The sequence below is a fragment of the Myodes glareolus genome, chromosome 14 (assembly GCF_982192425.1).
Source record: "Myodes glareolus chromosome 14, mMyoGla1.1, whole genome shotgun sequence".
Lineage (NCBI taxonomy): Eukaryota > Metazoa > Chordata > Mammalia > Rodentia > Cricetidae > Myodes > Myodes glareolus.
In genome coordinates, this window is record NC_142039.1 from 1,938,070 (window position 1) to 1,958,160 (window position 20,091).

Sequence of the window (20,091 nt, forward strand, 5' to 3'; positions counted from 1 at the left end):
CTTGGTACCCTCCCACTTTGTATCTCATAGAGATTCAAACTTGGTACCCTCCCACTTTGTATCACATAGAGATTCAATCTTGGTACCCTCCCACTTTGGCCGTATGGGTGCTGGGAGTATAGGCATATACCACCTTCCCTGCTGGGTCTATTTTTGCATTCTCAATTCTGTCCCATTGGTGTTTGTATTTATCTCAGTACAACACCGCTATCTTGATTATTACAGCTAAGTATAACCCTTAACATCTGGGAATAAGTTTTGGGTGGTCAGAGGACAGGCTGAGCAAATCCTAGGGATCATGCCAGTAACAGCTTGCTTTCTTACAGCACCCAGTCCTACCTGTTCAGGATCATACCACCCACAGTGCTCTGAGCCCTCCCACTTGAATCAGTTGATCAAGAATATACCCCATAAAACTGCCTACTGGCCAATATGATGAAGATATTTTTCTCAATTGAGGTTCTTCTTCCCAGATAACTCTTAACTTTCATTACATGAACAAAATTCTAACCAGCATAGCCTGCTAATCTGGTAGATTATACTGCTTGATTTTCAAATGCTGGTCTGGTCTTCTACCCTTAATATAGCTCACATGGCTGTGGCGTGTTGTATCTTTCAGTACATTGTTGGGAGAGATGTTGTCTCCAGGAGTTTATTGAGGACTTTAGTTGGCATCTGTGTTCGTGAGGGGCATTAGTGACATCTGTGACTTAGGTACCTGACTTAGGTGCCATCAGTATTGATGTGATAAAACATGTTGGGGAATGATCCCTCTTTTTGTGTTTTGTTGAAGAGATTGAAGAAACATTGGTATTAATTCTTAAAGAATTATTAATGGAGCCTGGCAGTGGTGGCACGTGCCTTTAGCCCCAGCATTCAGGAGGGAGAGGCAGGCAGATCTCTGTAAATTCCAGGCCAGCCTCGTCTACAAATTGAGCTACAGGACAGCAAAGCTGTTATATAAAGAAGTCCTATCACAAGAGGGGAACAAAAAAAAAAAAAACAGAATTATTAGTAGTTTTTATCATGCTGTGATACGTGAAGAAAAATTAATTGTATAGTATATTAGTTGGTTCTCTGAAGGAACAGAACTGGTAGAATATATTAGAGTGACTTACAGGCTGTGCAGCATTGACTGTCTACTGACAGAAAGTCCAAGAATCCAGTAGTTGTTCAGTCCATGAGGCTGGGTGTCTCAGCTGGTCTTCAGTATATGCTGGAATCGAGAAAAGTAGACTCTAATACCAGTGAAGGAATAGAAGCAAGAGTAAGAGCAAGCAGACAAAACAAGAGTTCCCTTCTTCCACATCCTTCATATTGGCTTCCAGCAGAAGGTGTGGTCCAGATTAAAAGTGGATCGTCCCGCCTCAAAGATCTATATTAAAGTGAATCTTTCTATTTGGAATGATTTCATTAAGACTATCCCTCAATTGGGTGTGGTGGCCCAGCACTTGGAATGCAGAGGCTATCAGATCTCTGTGAGTTCAAGGCCAGCCTGGTCTACAAAGTGAGTTCTAGGGTAGCCAGAGCTGTTACACAGAGAAACCCCATCTTGAAAAACCGTGAGGGAGGGAGGGAGGGAGGGAGGGAGGAAGGAAGGAAGGAAGGAAGGAAGGAAGGAAGGAAGGAAGGAAGGAAGATCTCTCACAGGTATACTCAGCTACTTGAGTTTTAGTTAATTCCACATATAATCAAATTGATAATCAAGAATAGCTGACATATATAGTATAATTTCTTTCAAATGGAAAATTAACTCTCGACTCTGGTAAATGACTTAGTAGTTACTAGTTTGGGAGAGTACATTGGTCCATTCCTCGCCTGGACAGAGTAGGAGAGCTGACTCCAAGGGCATGAGAACAGAAGAACCGTCCCTGCCCCTTGCTGGCTGTAGCACTCTGGGAGAGAGGGGCACCTTGCCTGAGCAGCACAGTAGAGTTGGCCCTGCCCTTCAGACCAGTCCAGTCACTCATTGCAATGAGCATTTGCTAGTAAAGCTGTTTGGGCCAAAGGATATAGTGACACATTGTGTACACCACAGCTCTCACAAGCAGATTTTTTTAAATCTTTATTGTTATTTTGTTTTCTTTCCTGGGGGAGGTTGCAAAGGAGGAGAGCAGATATGGAAGGGCAGGGAGATGAGTGGGATGGGGTGCATTATGTGAAATTCACAAAGAATCAATAAAAAGTTAAAAAACAAAAGAGTACATTGCTTTGAATTCTTAAGAACTCTCTCAATAGTTTATATACATTTATATATAATATGTATATAATTCTTTAGGAACTTTGTTGGGGGGTGCGTGCACACGCACATTTTAGTTTCTTTCTAAACTAGGACAATATGTCTCACTGGGTAAAAATGCTCGGTTTTGCTTGCCACACATACCTGGTCACTGGAATCCCTCAGTGAAAGAGAGAACCTGCTTCCAAAAAATAGACCTGTGCCTACACTCACACACATCATACAGATACACAATAAAATAAAATAATTTTAGTGGGGGAAGCTCCTAAAGCTACACTAATTTAGCTGGGCAGTCATGGCACGTGCCTTTAATCCTAGCACTCGGGTTGGGGGGAGCAGAGGCAGGCGAATCTCTGTGAGTTTGAGGCTAGCTCAAAGAGCTAGTTCATGGACAGCCAAGGCCACACAAAGAAACCCTGTCTTGAAAAACCAAAAAAGAAAAACAAAAAGCACAATAATTTTCCTTTGGAATTTGTGTTTTTGTTTTATAATACAGGGTTACATGAGGCCATTTGCATGTAGATAAAATGTTTTAAGCATTACACCCCATCCTATTTCTCTCCCCTTTCTTACCCTTCTTTGTTCCCTAGAAAGTCTCTTTTATTTATTTTTTTGTTTTGCTTTCATGTCATTTGTAAATACATGATTCTATTATGTCTCTATTATGTCTCTATAAAGCCTAAGACCCACAGATAAGAGAAAACATGCAACATTTACCTTTCACACTGTCTGAGTCTGTTAACATGATCATCTCCAGTCACACACATTGTACCACAAAGAACCTGACTTTGTTGTTCTTTGTGGCTGAAAGGTTCCATTGTGTACAGGCCATGTTTTCTTATTCATCCCTCTGCTGTTGGATGCCTGAGTTGGCTTATTACTCAGCTGTTGTGAGTTAACACTTGTGTTCGATGTGTCTGTGACATGCTGGTGTGGAGTCTTTGGGGAGCATAGGGAGTGGGCCATGTATCGGATGCATTTTTGGGGGGGGAGATCTCTGTGCCCGTTTCCATTGTGGCTAGATGAGTCGGTTTGCAGGCCGTCAGCGAACCGTGATGTGTTAGTTCACTGGCTGTCAACAGGTAGTAGGGGGTCAGTCCACTGCCCACCCTGGGTGAGGACTCCTTTAGTTTCTCTCCAATACTTGTTGTCACCCTTCTGACTAGGATGAGACCGTATCTTGATGTAATTTTTGTTTTCATTGCTTCCACAGCTAGTAATGTTGAGCATTTTCTCATGTTTAGTCCCTATTTGATTTTCACCTTTGAAAACTGGTCATTCCATTGACCCATTTATTCATTGTGTGGTTTGATTTCCTATTCTTTAATTTCTTTAGTTGTATATTCTAGGTATTAGTTCTGTCAGATATTCAGCTTACCAAGATTTTATTTCGTTCTCTATACTGTCTCTTTGCTTTAGTTATCTATTCCCTTTGCTGTACAGAAGGGTGGTGCCAATGTTGTTTTCGTGAGGTCCCATTTGTCAACTTTTGTTTGACCTACTTTCATGAGTCTTTGTTTTAACATCATGTTTATAGGAGCATGACTTTATTTCTGTTGCACTGATCTGCAGGTCTGTTTCTGTGCCAGCACTTCAATGTTTGTACTGCCATGGTTCTGTAGTGCAGCTTGAAATCGGGTTCGGGTGAAATTGTCTTAACTGCTTTTTTGTTTTTTGTTTTATTATTTTTTGATGTTTTTAGGATGAAATGAATATGCCTTAAGAAGATCATGATCAAATGTGTTTGGGAATGTCTGTCTCTCTGCTCCCAGAATAATAGTGCATATTACTATTGCATAGTGTGGGCTATGGTAGCCTTGTGGTGTTAGTTTGTAAATCTGTCACTGAATGTTATTTATCAACATTTCATCAAGCATTAGCTTAGGAAACTACTTCTATTTTTATGCTGACTTGACTCAGGAACAAAGACATTATTTTCTCTTTAACTCTAGTCAGAATTCTGCAAGAAGAAACATTAAAGCCATTGCTGTCTTCAACCCCATTCTCTAGTGCTTCTAAGCTATTTCACTTAGTTGCTCATTTTCTCCTGATCCAATCATCAAAAAGCAACAATATTCCACAGCAATAAGCACTCCGAGTACCTGTGTCGTTAGGAAAGTGATCCCAGGGACAAGATGACCCTGGAACATCTAAATGCAGTTATTGGGAACAAGGGGCCATAAACTCAAGGTGGTGATGAGTGTCTTGGTGAGTATCTCGTGCTTCCCGCTGAGTGCCAGTGCTTGTGGCACAGCGGAGAGTGCCGTGGTCGAGATGGTGTCATAGGACTCCCTAGTGTCTACTGAACTAAAGGAAGTTTGAAGAGTAGGATAAGCTCTTCCCCTACATTGCTTATTACACAAATCAGCATTATAGTGGAGTCATTGGGCAACATCTTGACTTGATAAATCAAAATTGGCACATAGAGCCCAAGAAGGGTCTCAGTTGATAAAGGTGTCTGCCACCATGGTGAGATGATTCATTCCCTGGGCCCAAGTTATGCAAGGAGAGAACTAACTCCTGAAAGTTGTCCTCTGACCTTCATGTGTATGCTGGGCGGGGGGTGGGGAGGTGGTATGTGTGCACGTACATGCACACATCTAGCAAAATGTAAAACTTTTAATTATCAGTTATGAGAAACAGGTAAATATTATGTGCCCCTGGGTGTAATATTCTAAGGACTGAAACAGGTGTATCCTATTGTAGTCAAGATAGAGGAACAAATCAAAAACTTCACTTTTTTTTTTTAAAGTGAAGAATGTGTTTTGTTTTATTACAGCTAGGGATTGAACCCAGGATCTTGTTCACTGAGCTATATCCCCATTCAACAAGGAGTGTGCTACAAGATGTGGTGGTGGTAATGATAAGAAACTCAGGAGGGCTAACAGTTTTAAAAGCTATCGGAGTCTTAACATACTTAAAATACTCCACTTTACAAAAGGAGAGAAACACAACAACTAAAATCCCAACTTCTCCTGTAGTAGCTGGGACAGTCATTGATGAGTTAACAGAACTGAAATACAGGCTGCAGGTGAAATTATTGTCTTGGTCAGAGCCGTTATTGTTGCTTACTCTCTAGTGACTTTGGAAATGAAAAAACAAATGTGTATACATGTAGCTTGCATAGCTTCAGGTACACATGGAAATGAGATAATAAAACCTATGCTTTTACAAATATAGATAAAGACACTCAGGTATTCCAAAAGTGTTTTTATTTTGCAATGTGTAGAAATTTAGACTTTCACAAGAAAAAGAGGGTTGGGGCAGGGGGGTTGGGGAGGGTTTGGTTTTCTTCCTGGATGTGATGGCTCATACCTGTTACCCTAGCGCTTGGGAGGCTAAGGCAGGGGGGAGTGTCAGCCTAGGCTGCATAGTGAGTAAATTAGATGGTACTTATGTCAAAACCAGACTGAGAAATTTCTCCTCAGCCCTGAAAAGTGTACTTTTCTCCAAGGATTATACTTGGTTCCTGCTTCATGTAGAACTGTTTGGATGTGGGCAAACATGCTGGTAGCCAGCTACTTTGAGTGTTTTCTGAGATAATAGATACAGAAATTCTTGTCTGTTCTCTCAGCAGTAATTAGAGAATTAAATGGACATTTTAGAACCCAGCTTTAAGTTTCTGAAGTGTGCTGTAAGAAGTGGAATGGAGACAGCATTATGTTATCCACTGGAGACCACATCAGTTTATATTCCTGTCTGTTTATATTCCCTTTTAAAATAAGTTGATCAGATTTTATGTGCGATTGTGCTCTTTGCACTTCGATTCATCTTGTATCATGTTCTTGTATGTAACATATAATACTAAGGGTTGGTTTTTCTGTGTTTTAGTTTTTATGGTTTTGAAGATCAAACCCAGGTCTTTATCCATGTGAGGCAAGTGTTGGACTCTGAATTGCACCTACAGCATGGTGGTTTTTATTGTTGTTTTTTAAGATTTGCTTATTTTTATTTTATGTGAATGAGTGTTTTATCTGCATGTATGTTTGTATGTATGTGCACAGCGTGCATGGCTAGTTCCCACAGAAAGGGTTCTGAATCTCCTAGAATTAGTTTTGGATGGCTATAAGTCTCTTGTAGGTAGAAACCAAACTCTCAGGTCTTTGTAAGAGCTGCAAGTGCTCTTATATCTTATATGCTAAACTATCTCCAGCCGTGTTTTGTTTTAGTTGTGCGTGTTTCTGGGCTCGCCTTTTAATATAGTCGAGATACACAGTGTGATAGTTATCTAGCAGCAATTGATTAACTAGGAGCTCACTATATAGCCCAAGCTTGCCTCAAACTTGGAGCAAACTGACTCAACCTCCTGATTACTGGGATCATAGGTATGGGCCACCAAGCTTGTGTGTGTGGTTGATGGAATTCCATTAAAGATAGGATGTACCTGTAATCCCAACCAACAGTCTGGAGGTAAAGGAGGGGCCATAGTTTCCAAGTCAGCTGAGCTAGACAGTAGGACCTGTGTTAGGCTCCTGCACACACGGTGTTTTCATGTGTTGTCACTGTCAGCAGGAAAGTCAGAGGCCTTCAGGGGAATGGCACTGTGCTCTCTGGTGACATGATGGGAATCTTCCTGTCCCGTTCCACTGCAGTTCCCTGACTGCAGGGATGATTTTTGTGTGTACCAGTGTGCTGAGTATGTGCTGATTGTGATGCTGATTGCTCGTGTGGTTTGCCCTAAAGAAATACCATATTCCACAGGGAGCTTCTCAATGAGGGCTGTATAGATAAGAGTCTAGAAGTGCATTAAAAGCCTAAGAAGGCAGAACTCAGTAGTGGCCCCTGATTATTTATTTGGTTTTCAGGATGTCTGGGTCAGCCTTCTTTAATAAAACTTTCTAGAGTGACGGATATGTTTTCTAATTTGTACTTTCTAGAACAGCCCCTTATCAGGTACATGTGGGTGTTTAACACTTGGAATGCAGCTAATGTGTCAGGGACCGAATTTTAGATTTTACTTGATTAGTATAAATTTAGTTAGAATGATTAGGGGTTAAACATCATTTGGCTAGAAGCAGAAAGAATCAAATGCTTTCTACCTCTGTCCCTCCATACAAAGGACTCCAGAAGCCTGTTTATGGAGCAGTGACAGGCAGTTAGAATACAACTGGAGCAATTGCAGCAAAGTCTGGAGTACACAAGTGCTCGCACCCAGAGACTTCTGTAAATCCAGACATCCACTTGATCACTCCCACCACATTCTCAATTAAAATAAGTCAATGAAAAAGACAGTAAAATAATACATGTAATTCTACAGATACTTAATGGAGTCCTCTGGGCATCCAGTGAGTGTCTTCTTAGTTCACAAATGGCTGTTTACTGAAGTGGTGGTTTTCCTCCCATTTAAGTAGATTTACATAACGCTAACATACTTCTCAGCTGAGTCTACAAACAGGTGGCACAGGAGAAGGGACGTCACTCAGAACATGTGAGATACAAAGATGAGGTGTAGGCATCTCTTCAAGATCAGTCTTTTCTTACTAGGAAGCAAGTATACTTAACAACTAACGTGTAAAATAGTATAAAATATGGTGCAGAGAGAGGGAATGGTTGGGGCAGGATTTTTAAAAAGCTATCTGTAAGATTTTAGGATTGAGCCTGGTGGTGGTGGCTCATGCCTTCAGTCCCACACTCAGGAGGCAGAGGCAGGCAGATCTCTGAGTTCAAGGTCAGCCAGAGCTACACCAGAGAAACTCTGTCTCTGGGAGAAGAAACAAAAGCTCTTAGGATTGTTTGATGTCTCCAGTTTATGCAGAATATTATATAACTTCACAGCCCATTTTTCTGTTAAGAGTTTAGTTTCTCAGAAGAGATTAGGAGCCCCTTCCTGGGTGAATAATAGGCAATGGCCTTTGAAGAAGAGATGTCAAGTTGGATTGTTAAAAGATCAAGTTGGCATTTACCTGCTTAGTGGCTAAAATATGGCTAATACATAGGTCTGAAGTCATAAACAATAGCATGCTATATGATGTGAAACTTGATATACTACTGGGTCATCAAATACTGACATTAGTGAGACTGTTTAATAAAATAAATAAATAAAGGCCTCACCATTCTAGGCATTGGATTACAGTTAGAAATTAATAACCCAAAGGGGAAAAGTAGATGAGTTTTGTTACCAGGATATTTAGTTTTCCTTAATATCACCCTCCCTCAGTTTTTGAAGACATTGAATGCTTTTTGATGCTGTAGAGTGGCAGTTCTTGACAGCATATACAAGGGCAAATACTCATCTTTGGCACCGTGATGGTGATTCTCTAAACTTGTACCATGGGAGCTGGTACCATTGCTGCTATTGACTTTCTTAGTCTTTTGGAATAATAACTAAATGATTTGTAAAAATCAGACTTAAATAATATAGAAAAAATTAGATTTTACTTGACTAGTATAAATTTAGTTAGAATGATTAGGGGATAAACATCATTTAGTTAGAAGCAGAAAGAATCAAACACTTTCTACCTCTGTCCCTCCATATAAAGGTCTCCAGAAACCTGTTTATAGAGCAGCGACAGGCAATTGGAAAACAAGAAAAATCCTATGTAAAGTGTGGATGACGAGTCCTGTGTGTTGGCTTCCAGTGTAGAAGACATAGCAGTAAGCCTAGCTAGCATGTTTGAGACTCTGAAGACAGACTCTAGAAGCCTTTGTTCTTTAGGAAGCCCAGGCCTTGCTTTTTGCAGCCATCTGTGTGGCGTCTGCTGGTGAAGTCACTCGGTAAATGATCGCTTATGGTTCCTCTGTCAGCTTTTAGTTTGGACGCTGAGCAGCCTGACTACGACCTGGACTCTGAGGATGAAGTGTTCGTAAATAAACTCAAGAAGAAAATGGACATCTGCCCATTGCAATTTGAGGAGATGATTGACCGCCTAGAAAAGGGCAGTGGTCAACAGGTACAACTTCATTTCTGTGTGTTTGTGTGTTAATATAAATGCCTATATTATGTGAAACTATGCAGTATGGAGGACAAGCTGAGCCAGCAGACTCTGATACTAAAAGGATAAATTTACATCTGCCTAGTATTAATCTGTATAATTTTGAGCAATATATTTTCAGTTTTTTGTGCCTCAGGTACCCCAACTGTATGTAGAGAAAAAAATAAACTGGAGGGAGCGTGGTGACACACACTTTTAATCCCAGCACTTGGAAGGCAGAGGCAGGCAGTTGGATCTCAGTGAGTTAAAAGCCAGCCTGCTCTACATTTTAAGTTCCAGGTCAGCCACGGCTACATCATAAGACCCTATCTCCAAAGCAAAAAGTCTTCAACTGCCATTTGTGTTTTTGGTGATCAAGTAGAATGTGACTAATATCAAATCCTAAAGTCATGAAACCCAGCGAGCTGTGTGATCTGTAAAATTTGATAAGAGCTCGTTGTAAAGATTGAACACACAAGGGGTCAACTAGTACAATACCTGTGTAGCATGCACATTGGGCTTGCTCTCCAGCACCATGTAAATCAAGTGTGGTGGTGGTGGTGGTGTGCACCTGTCTTGATTCCAGCACTTGGAAGGTGGTAGGAGGATCATAATTGTGTTTAGGGTCATCCTCAACAAATTCAAGGCTAACCTGGGATATGTGAGACCCTGTTTCAGAAAACATACTGTCATTACTATTATTGGCTTGATTGTTATCATTTAAATGAAGCAGTAATGAGAGGTTTTGAGCCCTTGCATATATGTTTTATGAAAGTGACGTAATGATTTTACATTTAGCCAGTCAGTCTGCAGGAAGCCAAACTACTGCTAAAAGAAGATGATGAGTTAATTAGAGAAGTTTATGAATACTGGATAAAAAAGAGGAAGAGCTGTCGAGGGCCATCACTTATCCCATCGGTAAAACAGGAAAAGCGGGATGGTTCTAGCACAAATGATCCCTATGTGGCTTTTAGAAGACGAACTGAAAAAATGCAAACTCGAAAAGTAAGTGAATTTTTAATTTTTTAAGAAAAACTGTAGTTATTGGTATCTTTTGTGACTTAATCTGTGCTTTCATATAGTAATCTAAAAAATAGACTAGAAGGTTCCCAGTGGTTCAGAGAACTGTTTTTCTATCAGAGGACAGTGTTGTCATTCCTGCGCCCTTATCAGGCAGCTCACACTCACCTGTGACTCCTGCCCCGAGGGGTCCAGTGACCCACTTCTGACCTGTGGGCACTTTTACACACACACACACACACACACACAAAGTCCAGTTAATTCCACTGGAAAATATTAAATAAGTTGACCTTTAATTTTTATGGGGGCCTTAATACTGGCTTACTAAAAAAATCATGTATAGAATTGATAACTTGGTCTGTGTTCCCTTCCTGTGTCTTTAAACTGTAACCCTGCAAATGCATACATTCTATGTGCAGCTAGTTAGAAGTGCTTCTTGAAGTTAAGCAAACAACTATATTTTCAGAACCGCAAAAATGATGAAGCCTCGTATGAAAAAATGCTTAAACTGCGTCGGGACCTCAGCCGGGCTGTGACCATCCTCGAGATGATCAAGAGAAGGGAGAAGAGCAAGCGGGAGCTGCTGCACCTGACATTGGAGATCATGGAAAAGAGGTGACGTGATTACACTTGGTGAAATTTTATTCACAATTCTGTCTTAATTTTCTCAAAATAATTTGGTTCACAGGTGTTTCTATTGAGAAATTCGTTTCTCCTTTTGAGACATTTCTGTGGCTGTGTGAGGCAGAGTGGAGTGTGTGTATTGAATACTGGTTGTTCATTTGTGGGGGTTGTGGCTTTGTGGGTGATTTTTAAGTACTAGAGGTGAAACCCGTGGGTGGACATTGTGTACTGCAGGCAAAATTTTAACACTCAGATGACCACTTGGTGAGGTAGAGAGTCAAAAGCTCCAGGTCTCAGTTCCTCTTCCCCCAAGGGGGGAAAAAATCACTTAAGTTTCTTGTGATTAATTTAGAAAAAAAATACTTTGTAGCACAGACTGCCCTAATTAGCAGGAGTTCCTCGGCAGTACTTGAGGCATCTAGGCCTTAGGATTCTTCCCCTCAGTCACTTTGTACACCACTATAAGGCTACAGGGCTCTGGATTTAGCTCCATCACTAAAGTGCTCGCCTGGCTCTCAGTGTGAGCCCCAGCACCAGATGGTCCATGTATGGCTGTCATGGCCTGTAGGAGGTGGTAGAGACAGGAGAATCAAAAGTTCAGAGTCAGGGTTTTAAAGGCTTGCAGAGAACCTGGCTTTGATTGCCAGCACCTAGATGACATCTCACAACCTTCTATAAATTTAGTTCCCAGGAACCCAGTATCCTCTCTGGCCTCCATGGGGAAGGTACACATGTAGTGCACAGACATGTATGTAGGCAAACCACCCATATGCATCCAAGGTCACCAGTGCATACATAACCAGCCTAGGATATACGTCTCAGAAGAAGAGTAGTTTAACCCACCTGTAGCAGGTACACAAGGTAACGGGGAGAGGAGGGATGTCTTGGTTTATAGATCATTTCATAGTGTCTATGGAAACGATCCATTATATGTACAGCTAAGTTTCTTCTCTGTCGTTTCAGGTATAATTTAGGTGACTACAGTGGAGAGATCATGTCTGAGGTCATGGCACAGAGACAGCCGGTGAAGCCTACGTATGCCATCCCCCTCATTCCTGTTGCTAACAGCAGTCAGTTCAAACACCAGGAAGTCACGGACGGGAAGGAGTTCAAAGTTCATAAGGTGATTAGGACTTGGTAACAGGAGAAATAAGTCAGTTCCACAGTAAGTGCTGTACACTGGGAGGAAAACTAGCTTCTCATGACAGTTTCATTCCTCCTTCTCTTACTCTTCACAGGACGAGGGAAGGCCTTGTTATAGGTCTGACAAAGAGGGGGTTTGCTGATAGGGGATATGAAATGTCAGTGTGATTCACAGTGCGGAGGCTTGGAGAGAGCACGAAGCCTCCTGTTGTCGTAATGTCTGTGACACATCTGTGTGTGAGAGGGAAAGAGTCGATCAAGGAATCTTAACATGGGTAGTGGTGTAGAAGTGGAAGTCTTTTGACAAGCTAGTTAGTTTGTTACCCAGATAGTTCACAGTTTGTGAAGAATAAAATTGGTGAGGGGGAAATAAAATTAATAAGGGGAAACCAGAGAAATAAAAGATGGCTGTCGCTGTGCCTTTTTGAAAATGTACCTTAGCACACTTTCCCTTTAATCCCAATATAGGGGTGGCAAGGGGCACAGAGGCAGGCAGGTCTGTGTGAGTTTGAGCCCAGGCCTACACAAAGAAACCCTGTCTTGGGGCAGGGGTAGAAAGTAATGGACTAGTCCTTTTATCTTGAGCTTTTTTTTTTTTAATCTAAATTTTTTGATGTTGGATGGAGACAAGCACACAGTGCTCTTGCAGTGGACCTGGGTTCAGTTCCCAACACCTACATTGGATGACTTACAACTCTGTAATTCAGTTCCAGTGAACCTAACTTTCTATGGCCTTTGAAGGCACCTGTACACACACATACACATACATTTTAAAAATATTGTAAGCATATCTTTGTTTTGAACAGAGAAAATGTAGGTTATTAAAGAAAACTGAGAATGAACCTCTGAGAGTGGGAGAGACTGCCAGGAAGGAAAACCTGAGCCTTTTTTAGTAGTTTAAGCAGTTGGCTCCCCAGCTAATAATTAACTAAATTATTAACTGAGGCTGCAGGTTGTAGAATGTGGCTTCTGGTGTGTAACCGATTCGTGTCTGTGTTGCAGCAAGATAAGGCCGATCTTAATCGGCCGAAGCGCAAATATGAAAAGAAGCCCAAAGTCTTACCACCGTCTGCCACCGCTCCTCAGCAGGCAAGCCCCGCTGCACTGCCCGTCTTCAGCGCTAAAGACTTAAACCAGTATGACTTCCCCAGCTCAGACGAAGAGCCTCTGTCCCAGGTAAACAGAAGAGCAGCTCCCTGCATACAGAAGAGGAGTGTAGAAGCCCACGTGTTTGACCTCTCATTGCTTTATTTCAAGGTTTTGTCTGGCTCTTCAGAAGCCGAGGAAGACAATGACCCTGATGGCCCTTTTGCCTTCCGCAGGAAAGCAGGCTGTCAGTACTATGCTGTAAGTGTCAGGCTTTCTTTGTAAAGAACAAACAGCAGATAAACTGACAAAATACAATAATTTGGATTTTTTTTTTAAGCCTCATTTAGACCAAACTGGCAATTGGCCCTGGACTAGCCCTAAGGACGGAGGGCTGGGGGACGTCCGCTATAGATACTGCTTAACAACTCTGACCGTCCCCCAGAGGTGCCTCGGATTCGCACGAAGACGGGTTGGGCGTGGTGGAAGGTAACTTGCTTCTGCTTCCCTTGCGTCACATGCTTTAGACGTTGAAATCAGAGTTTGAACTGAGGCCTCCTTGTTGAGCAGGCTCTAGCCGCTCCAGCTTGCTGTGCATGCTCCCCTCAGTCCTCCCGCCATCCTCACCCACTGCGCAGTTCTGATGGACCCCTCAGTTCTCCCGCCATCCTCACCCACTGCGCAGTTCTGATGGACCCCATGTAGGTTCTCTTCTCCCCCAACTTCTTAACATCTAAACTAAGTTATCACAGGCTAAACCCTAAGAAAGGACAAGTGTAAATTGTGTTTACACACTGAGGATTTGGTTCAGGAAACTACCAAAAAAAAAAAAAAGTCGTTGAATTCTGGGGAAAAGTTGGCATTTAACTACTTCAGTGATTAACTCTTCTGTCCATGGCCTCGGTTTGTCAGGATACGGTTCTTGGGTCTGAAGTAGAATACCTTCATGCATATAGAGGAGGAAAGAAGGAACCGCAAAGCACAGGAAAATTTTGGTTGAAAGACAAAAAAGAAATTTTAATCCAACACTGAGATTTGAGGCTAAAAGAACCAGAGCCAACAAGATGGCTCAGTGGAAAGAGGCATTTGCCACCAAGATGACAGCTGAGTTGTATGGCAGTACCTACATGGTGGAAGGAGAGAACCGACTCTTGAGAATTATCCTCTGACCTCTGCATGTGCCCTGTGCCACGTGCTCTGTGCCATGCACGCTCTGTAAAAGACCTAAATACTTCAGTGATGAACAGTATGGCTTTTAAATATTCAGTATACTTTTATTCAGCTTTTGGGGCTTTCGGGAAAGGAAAAAACCTCTTTGATATAATCTCTGACGTCTGCTCCTTGTGCAGGGTCCTGCTGGACAGAGCGCATTCAGACTATGACAGTATGTTTCACCACCTGGATTTGGACATGCTTTCCTCACCACAACCTTCTCCAGTCAATCAATTTGCCAATACCTCAAAAACCAATACCTCGGACAGATCGTCTTCTAAAGACCTCAGTCAGATACTAGTCGATATCAAATCATGTAGATGGCGGCACTTTAGGCCTCGGACACCATCCCTACATGACAGTGACACTGATGAACTCTCCAGTAGAAAATTACACAGGAGTATAAATCGAGCAGGAACAGCACAGCCTGGGACCCACACTGGTACCTCCACGCAGAGTAAAGGCAGCAGTGGCTCCACACACTGCGGTACGTTCCTTTGTGGCATCCATTGCTATGTCAGGGCCAGGTATTCCATCTTGTTGGATGTGGTCCATTATGCCTTAAGTAGCGCTTTGAATTCTGCTCAATGGCGTTGTTGCTGTGTGAGTTTCTGTGTGTGCCCTTCCTTAACCACAGTCACAAAGAGATGGTGTATTATAGTTAATGTTTAATTGGTTACCTCGAGGCAACCAATTATAAATAAACCACAAGACTCATAAATTTAATTTTCAAGTAATAAGAAAGTAAAAGGGACCCCAAGTTGTTGGTGGTGTGTATTTAAACACCTAATCTGCTCTAAATTTAGGGGCCAGTAGTCAATAGTCACACATAACTTGCTGACATAATCAGTCATTCAGAATACATGCGAGAGATACTGAATTTTAATCCTTTGGAATGACTTTTAGATAATATTTTGGTACGATTTGACTAAAATACTGAAAATACTACAATGTCCTTGGCTTTCTTTTTTAAATCATTTGAGTCCTCACTATCTAAATTATGTGAGTTCACTGTCAAGGTGGCTCAGCCTGTACAGGTCCTCAGCATCTGAGTTCAGTTCTCAAGACCCACACAGTAGAAGGAAAGAACCCATTTGTTCAGGTTGTCTTTTGACCTGCATACATGTATGCATGTACACACACAAGTACATAAATACAATAAAAGGGGGCTGGAGAAATGGCTCAGTGGTTACAAGCACTGACTTATTCTTCCAGAAGACCAGGGTTCAATTCCTGGCACCCACATGGCATCTCGTAATTATCTATAATTCCTGTTCGTAAGGATCCAACACCCTCACACAAGCAAGCCAATGTATATGAAGTAAAGATAAATAAATTATTTTAAAAATAAATACAATAAATGAGTAAATATTAATTGTTTATTTGTGATTGTAAGACAGGGTCTCATAATGTAGCTCTGGCTATCCTGGAATCTACTTTGTAGACCAGGCTGGCCTCAAACTCACAAGAGATCTGCCTGGCCTTTTAAATTATGTTGTTAAAGCTCTTCTAGGCTAATTTTGATACAGATTTTTTTTAAAAAAGAATTGCTTCCCTAACCACCTATTTAGGTTACAGTTAAAGTGCTTTCTAATTTGCTGTCACTTTCAGAAGTCTTCAGAAAATGCTTCATAAACTAATTTGCTTTTTAGTTATTTTTTAAAAAAAATAATTCTGTAAACTGACCAAACTTGAGAATCAGTTGGAAAATCTGTTTCTGGGGTTTAACTGATTGTAGTTCCACTAATTTTAGTGATTGTTTCTCTGTCCTGTACCGTCCTTAACATCAGGCTGAAAGGCTATTTGACATGGAGGCTTAATTAATAATATGAGAGTTTAAAAGTGTAAGCTTGTACTAATTGCCAGAAAAATAGTTTAGAAGATGTATAAATTTTTTGGAACTTTATAGAGAAAGTAGCCATGTTCCATCAATCCATATCCTGTCCCTCCTAAAGTGCAGACACTGAAGCATGTAGCAGACTCCAGATCCCATTCTGACTGTTTTATGGAGGTAATTTACTGCATGGTGCTTATGTGGACATGGTGTCAGTCACAAAGTTTCCTGGTTTAATTCTCAAGTATCATTAAAAGATGAAAATCAGCTTTAGCAAAAATTCACCCCCCCAAAAAAAACTAATTAATCACGTAGTTTTGCATCTTAATCACTGTTTTTTGTCAATGGGACTTCTTAAAATGCTGTATTTTCGCATATATTTAGAGAATAAATGCCAACAAACTACACTCCACTTTCATGCTTGTGAATATCCATGAGATCTTGGCACTCTATCTGTGGCTCCGTAAATTATGTCAGGTGTACATTCGACATAGTGAGTTCAGCTAACAGCCCCCAAAACGGAAAAGAAAACCTAGCTATTGACGTGATCCCTGGGAATCGGAGCATGTTTCTCCTTAAAGAAAGCAATCTCCAGACGGGATTCTCATTTGATATTGGCCTGAAGAGTTCAGATGTGACCTCCTAGGCCAATCGTCTCACTCCATTATACTTGCAGTTTTAAAAATAATTTTCCTTTGCACCATAATCTCCAGATGTAAACCACGTTTGGTACCAAAGAAGCCTGATTCAGTCGATGCCAGAGCAAACACTGGCTATACTGAGAGACTGAGTCTGTAGCCATCCTGTCAGATGGGAGTCGGTTAACATACTTTCCTGCTACTTAGACTAAATAATGGTTTAAAATGTAACCACTTTTTGATTATTCAATTACTTATCCAAGTAATTGAAATTGATACTTACAGACAGCACCCACCAGGCTCCTTTTCTAAGTAGTTATTTTTGAACCGGAAGCTCTGAATGGAGGTGCCAGGAGTCCACTCATTTCCTTGAGTGCACAGTTGTATAGCTTGTTCCAACTGCTTGGGATGCCAGTCTTGTTTGGCCGTTTCACAGGCTGTGTAACCACAGAGAATAGCCTGAGTAGGACATGTGTGATGTTGGGTAGCCTCTGTGGCGGTGTCAGGGAATCCTGTGTTCTCTTTGTTCATGTAACAGAAGAAGCATTGTGGAAAGACTTACTGGTTGGAATTTAGAATTTCTAGGACTAGCTCTACTTAGAGATCAGTTATTTCTTCTTAATAATCATTAGTTAATATGTGATTTGGATTGTTTCCAAATAGCTTTCTAGGCTTTTTCATCTATACTAGCACCTTTTCAAATTCAGTACACATTCATTTTGTGCATTTGAAATTGAAAGAGTATCAAATTACCATAATTAGATGGGACTCTGTTACAGGAGCTATCAACATGGCTCAGTAGGAAAGGCTGCTTACTGCCAAGCCTTCCATCCTGAGTGCTATCCCCAGTACCCACATGGTGGAAGAAGAGAATCAACTCACAAGTTGTCCTTTGTCCTCCTGGTGCACTTGCAGACTCTGTCTCTCTCATAGAGAGCAAGAGAGACACAAACACACACAGACAGACAAGAGGGAAGGAAGTGGATATGTGTGTAGATGTTTCAGCAAGACTCAAACTCCCACTACAGTGATGTGCCTTAAGATCCTAGCTCCCAGTGGAATTCAGCATCATTGTAAGTGGTTTAATCTAAATTCACACCATCTGTAAAAATCTGCTTTATTTCTGTAACAGACTTTCTGTGCATAGAATTATTATGTTTGGCTTAATCTGTGTATGGAAGGGACTGTAGTCTTGTGTACTGATTGTTATTACATTTGTGAGTCTCTAGGACTCTAAGCTTTATTCAAAGACTTGCTAATCCAGAATCTGTTGTGGAAGGTGCACTGTGAGTTCAGTGGGTGTATGTAGATGGTGCAAGGGCAGTCACGGCAGAGCAGCACTGGGCTAAAGAAATGTCACATTGAAGTCATCCATAGCCAGGTGTGCTCAGGTCTAACACGGCTTGCTATCAATTGAATTACAATACACCTTGGTTTTCCAGTTGGGTTTTTCGGTAGCTAAGAGCTTAGGGACCCTTTGATTTCATTTCCTTAGTGCAAGGGTTCTACTAACTAGAATCATTTCATTTTGCTTGGGTTTTGTTGTTGTTGTTTTGTGCTTATTTGTTTTTGTAGGGCTGGGGGTCAAATCTGTCTCCTGCATGCCAGGCATGTGCTCTACCACTAAGCCATATCCTCAGCTTCTGGGTTTTTTTGTTTGGTTTTGTTTTTTGTTTGTTTGGTTTTGTTTTTTGTTTGTTTGGTTTTTGGTTTTTGGGTTTTTTTTTAACTTATTATGTATACATTATTCTGTCTACATGTATGCCTGAAGGCCAGAAGAGGGCACCAGACCTCATTACAGATGGTTGTGAGCCACCATGTGGTTGCTGGGAATTGAACTCAGGACCTTTGGAAGAGCAGCCAGTGCTCTTAACCGCTGAGCCATCTCTCCAGCCCCCGCCCCCAGCTTTCTGTTTTAATCACCTTTTTTGTTAGGCCTGTTAGAATCAGAAGTTTCTGATTCGAAAGTATGTTTTAAACAGATTTGTGGCTTTGTTTGTTTTTAATGACGTATAAATGCCTTTAAATAATCCATACTCCATTTTGAAATGGTTCATTTCTTGCTGGTATCCCTTCACCCCTTTGAGCACCTCAGTTAGATTGCCGCAGCTACAGGGGGTGTTGTGCCTGTGGCCTTGGACCATTCCAAGCACTGGGTCACATTTCCATGTGATGGTTTCTGACATCTGCTTGAGTATTTCTAATGAGGGAAAATAGAACAGATCAGGTTATTCTACATTGAAGAATCTTGCGTAGAAAGCTTATCCATACATTGTGCCAAAAGCAGCCTCAAACAAGTTCAAACTCGTGTTTTCTTATGGGAGCATGCTAAGTGTCACACTGTCTCCACTGTCACACTGTCTTCCAAAAATCTGAAGTCACATCCTACATCCTCCTCTGGCCCAGGTCTGCTTTTATTCCACATTACATTCTTGCTGGTCAGGTACCCTACATGGGAGGATTTTTTTTTTAAAAAAAAAAACATGTTGCTCGTACAGGTGAATTGTTAAGGTTTTTATTTTATCTTGTAGATTCCAAATCTAAAGTTATTTTTCTCTGTTTTAAATTTGAAGTCTCGCTAACTTGTAGTGGTGGTGGTTGTGTCCATATGCTTTGTGATCTCCAGTGTGAGGCTATAGAAGGAGTCAGGTACCAAGGGCCTCTCCTGGTTGCAGCCCTTTTGTTTCTGCAGAGCAGTTGTGAGTCTAGATTTGCTTGATTGAGTTTGCCCACCATTTGTAAGTGAGTTAAATTTGATTGCTACACTTTATCTGGGGAAGTTATATAACTGGAAACTTTCTGCCTTGGTGCCCTGTTCATTAGTAGAACTTCAGAAAGTATGGCACTTTGGCTTCACTCCGTGGAGCACTTGTTTAGACCTTGGAGTTAGAATGGACCATGAATGCTTCTACAATCTCAGTGATAAATAAGGATATAAAATCCAGCTCACGTTTTAATTATCCACATTTGCTACCTTACCTTTGTACAAATTCACGCCCTTTAATTTTATTTCTGAGAGGGAACTAAGATGACTTTGGCAGTCCTCTCGCTTAATACTTGTCACATTTAAATGAAGACGCAGACCCACAAAAGGTGGCTGGCTCTTTGAAGATTTCTGTTTGTGATGGGCTTTTATCGCTCCACTGCCAGCCTGTTTGTTGCTCTATTAATTACAGATCATTTACCAGAAACATCCAGGCCAGATTTTACAACTAGACTCCAGACAGAATAGCTTCCTCAAGAAACTGCCATCTCAGATGTGGGGTTGACTGGCTAAACCTTTATCTCTGCATCTGCACCAAATGAGATTGGCATGCCTACCTGCAGAAACTAGGTGAACTTGATTTAACTAGGGCAAAAGCATTTGTTAATTACCACTAAATG

The 20,091-nt window shown here is 41.3% G+C and overlaps 1 protein-coding gene across 2 annotated transcripts in view; it reads left to right on the forward strand.

The window, feature by feature from the left end:
- Epc1 (enhancer of polycomb 1) overlaps positions 1 to 20,091 on the forward strand; it is a 96,628-nt gene that overhangs the window by 66,754 nt on the left and 9,783 nt on the right. For both annotated transcript variants that reach the window (XM_048461231.3, XM_085698912.2), the window contains exons 3-10: positions 8,984 to 9,129; positions 9,949 to 10,155; positions 10,637 to 10,785; positions 11,758 to 11,917; positions 12,940 to 13,113; positions 13,195 to 13,284; positions 13,364 to 13,512; positions 14,373 to 14,722. In XM_048461231.3, coding sequence (XP_048317188.1) covers positions 8,984 to 9,129; positions 9,949 to 10,155; positions 10,637 to 10,785; positions 11,758 to 11,917; positions 12,940 to 13,113; positions 13,195 to 13,284; positions 13,364 to 13,512; positions 14,373 to 14,722 — 1,425 coding nt within the window. The remainder of the gene's footprint in view (positions 1 to 8,983; positions 9,130 to 9,948; positions 10,156 to 10,636; positions 10,786 to 11,757; positions 11,918 to 12,939; positions 13,114 to 13,194; positions 13,285 to 13,363; positions 13,513 to 14,372; positions 14,723 to 20,091) is intronic.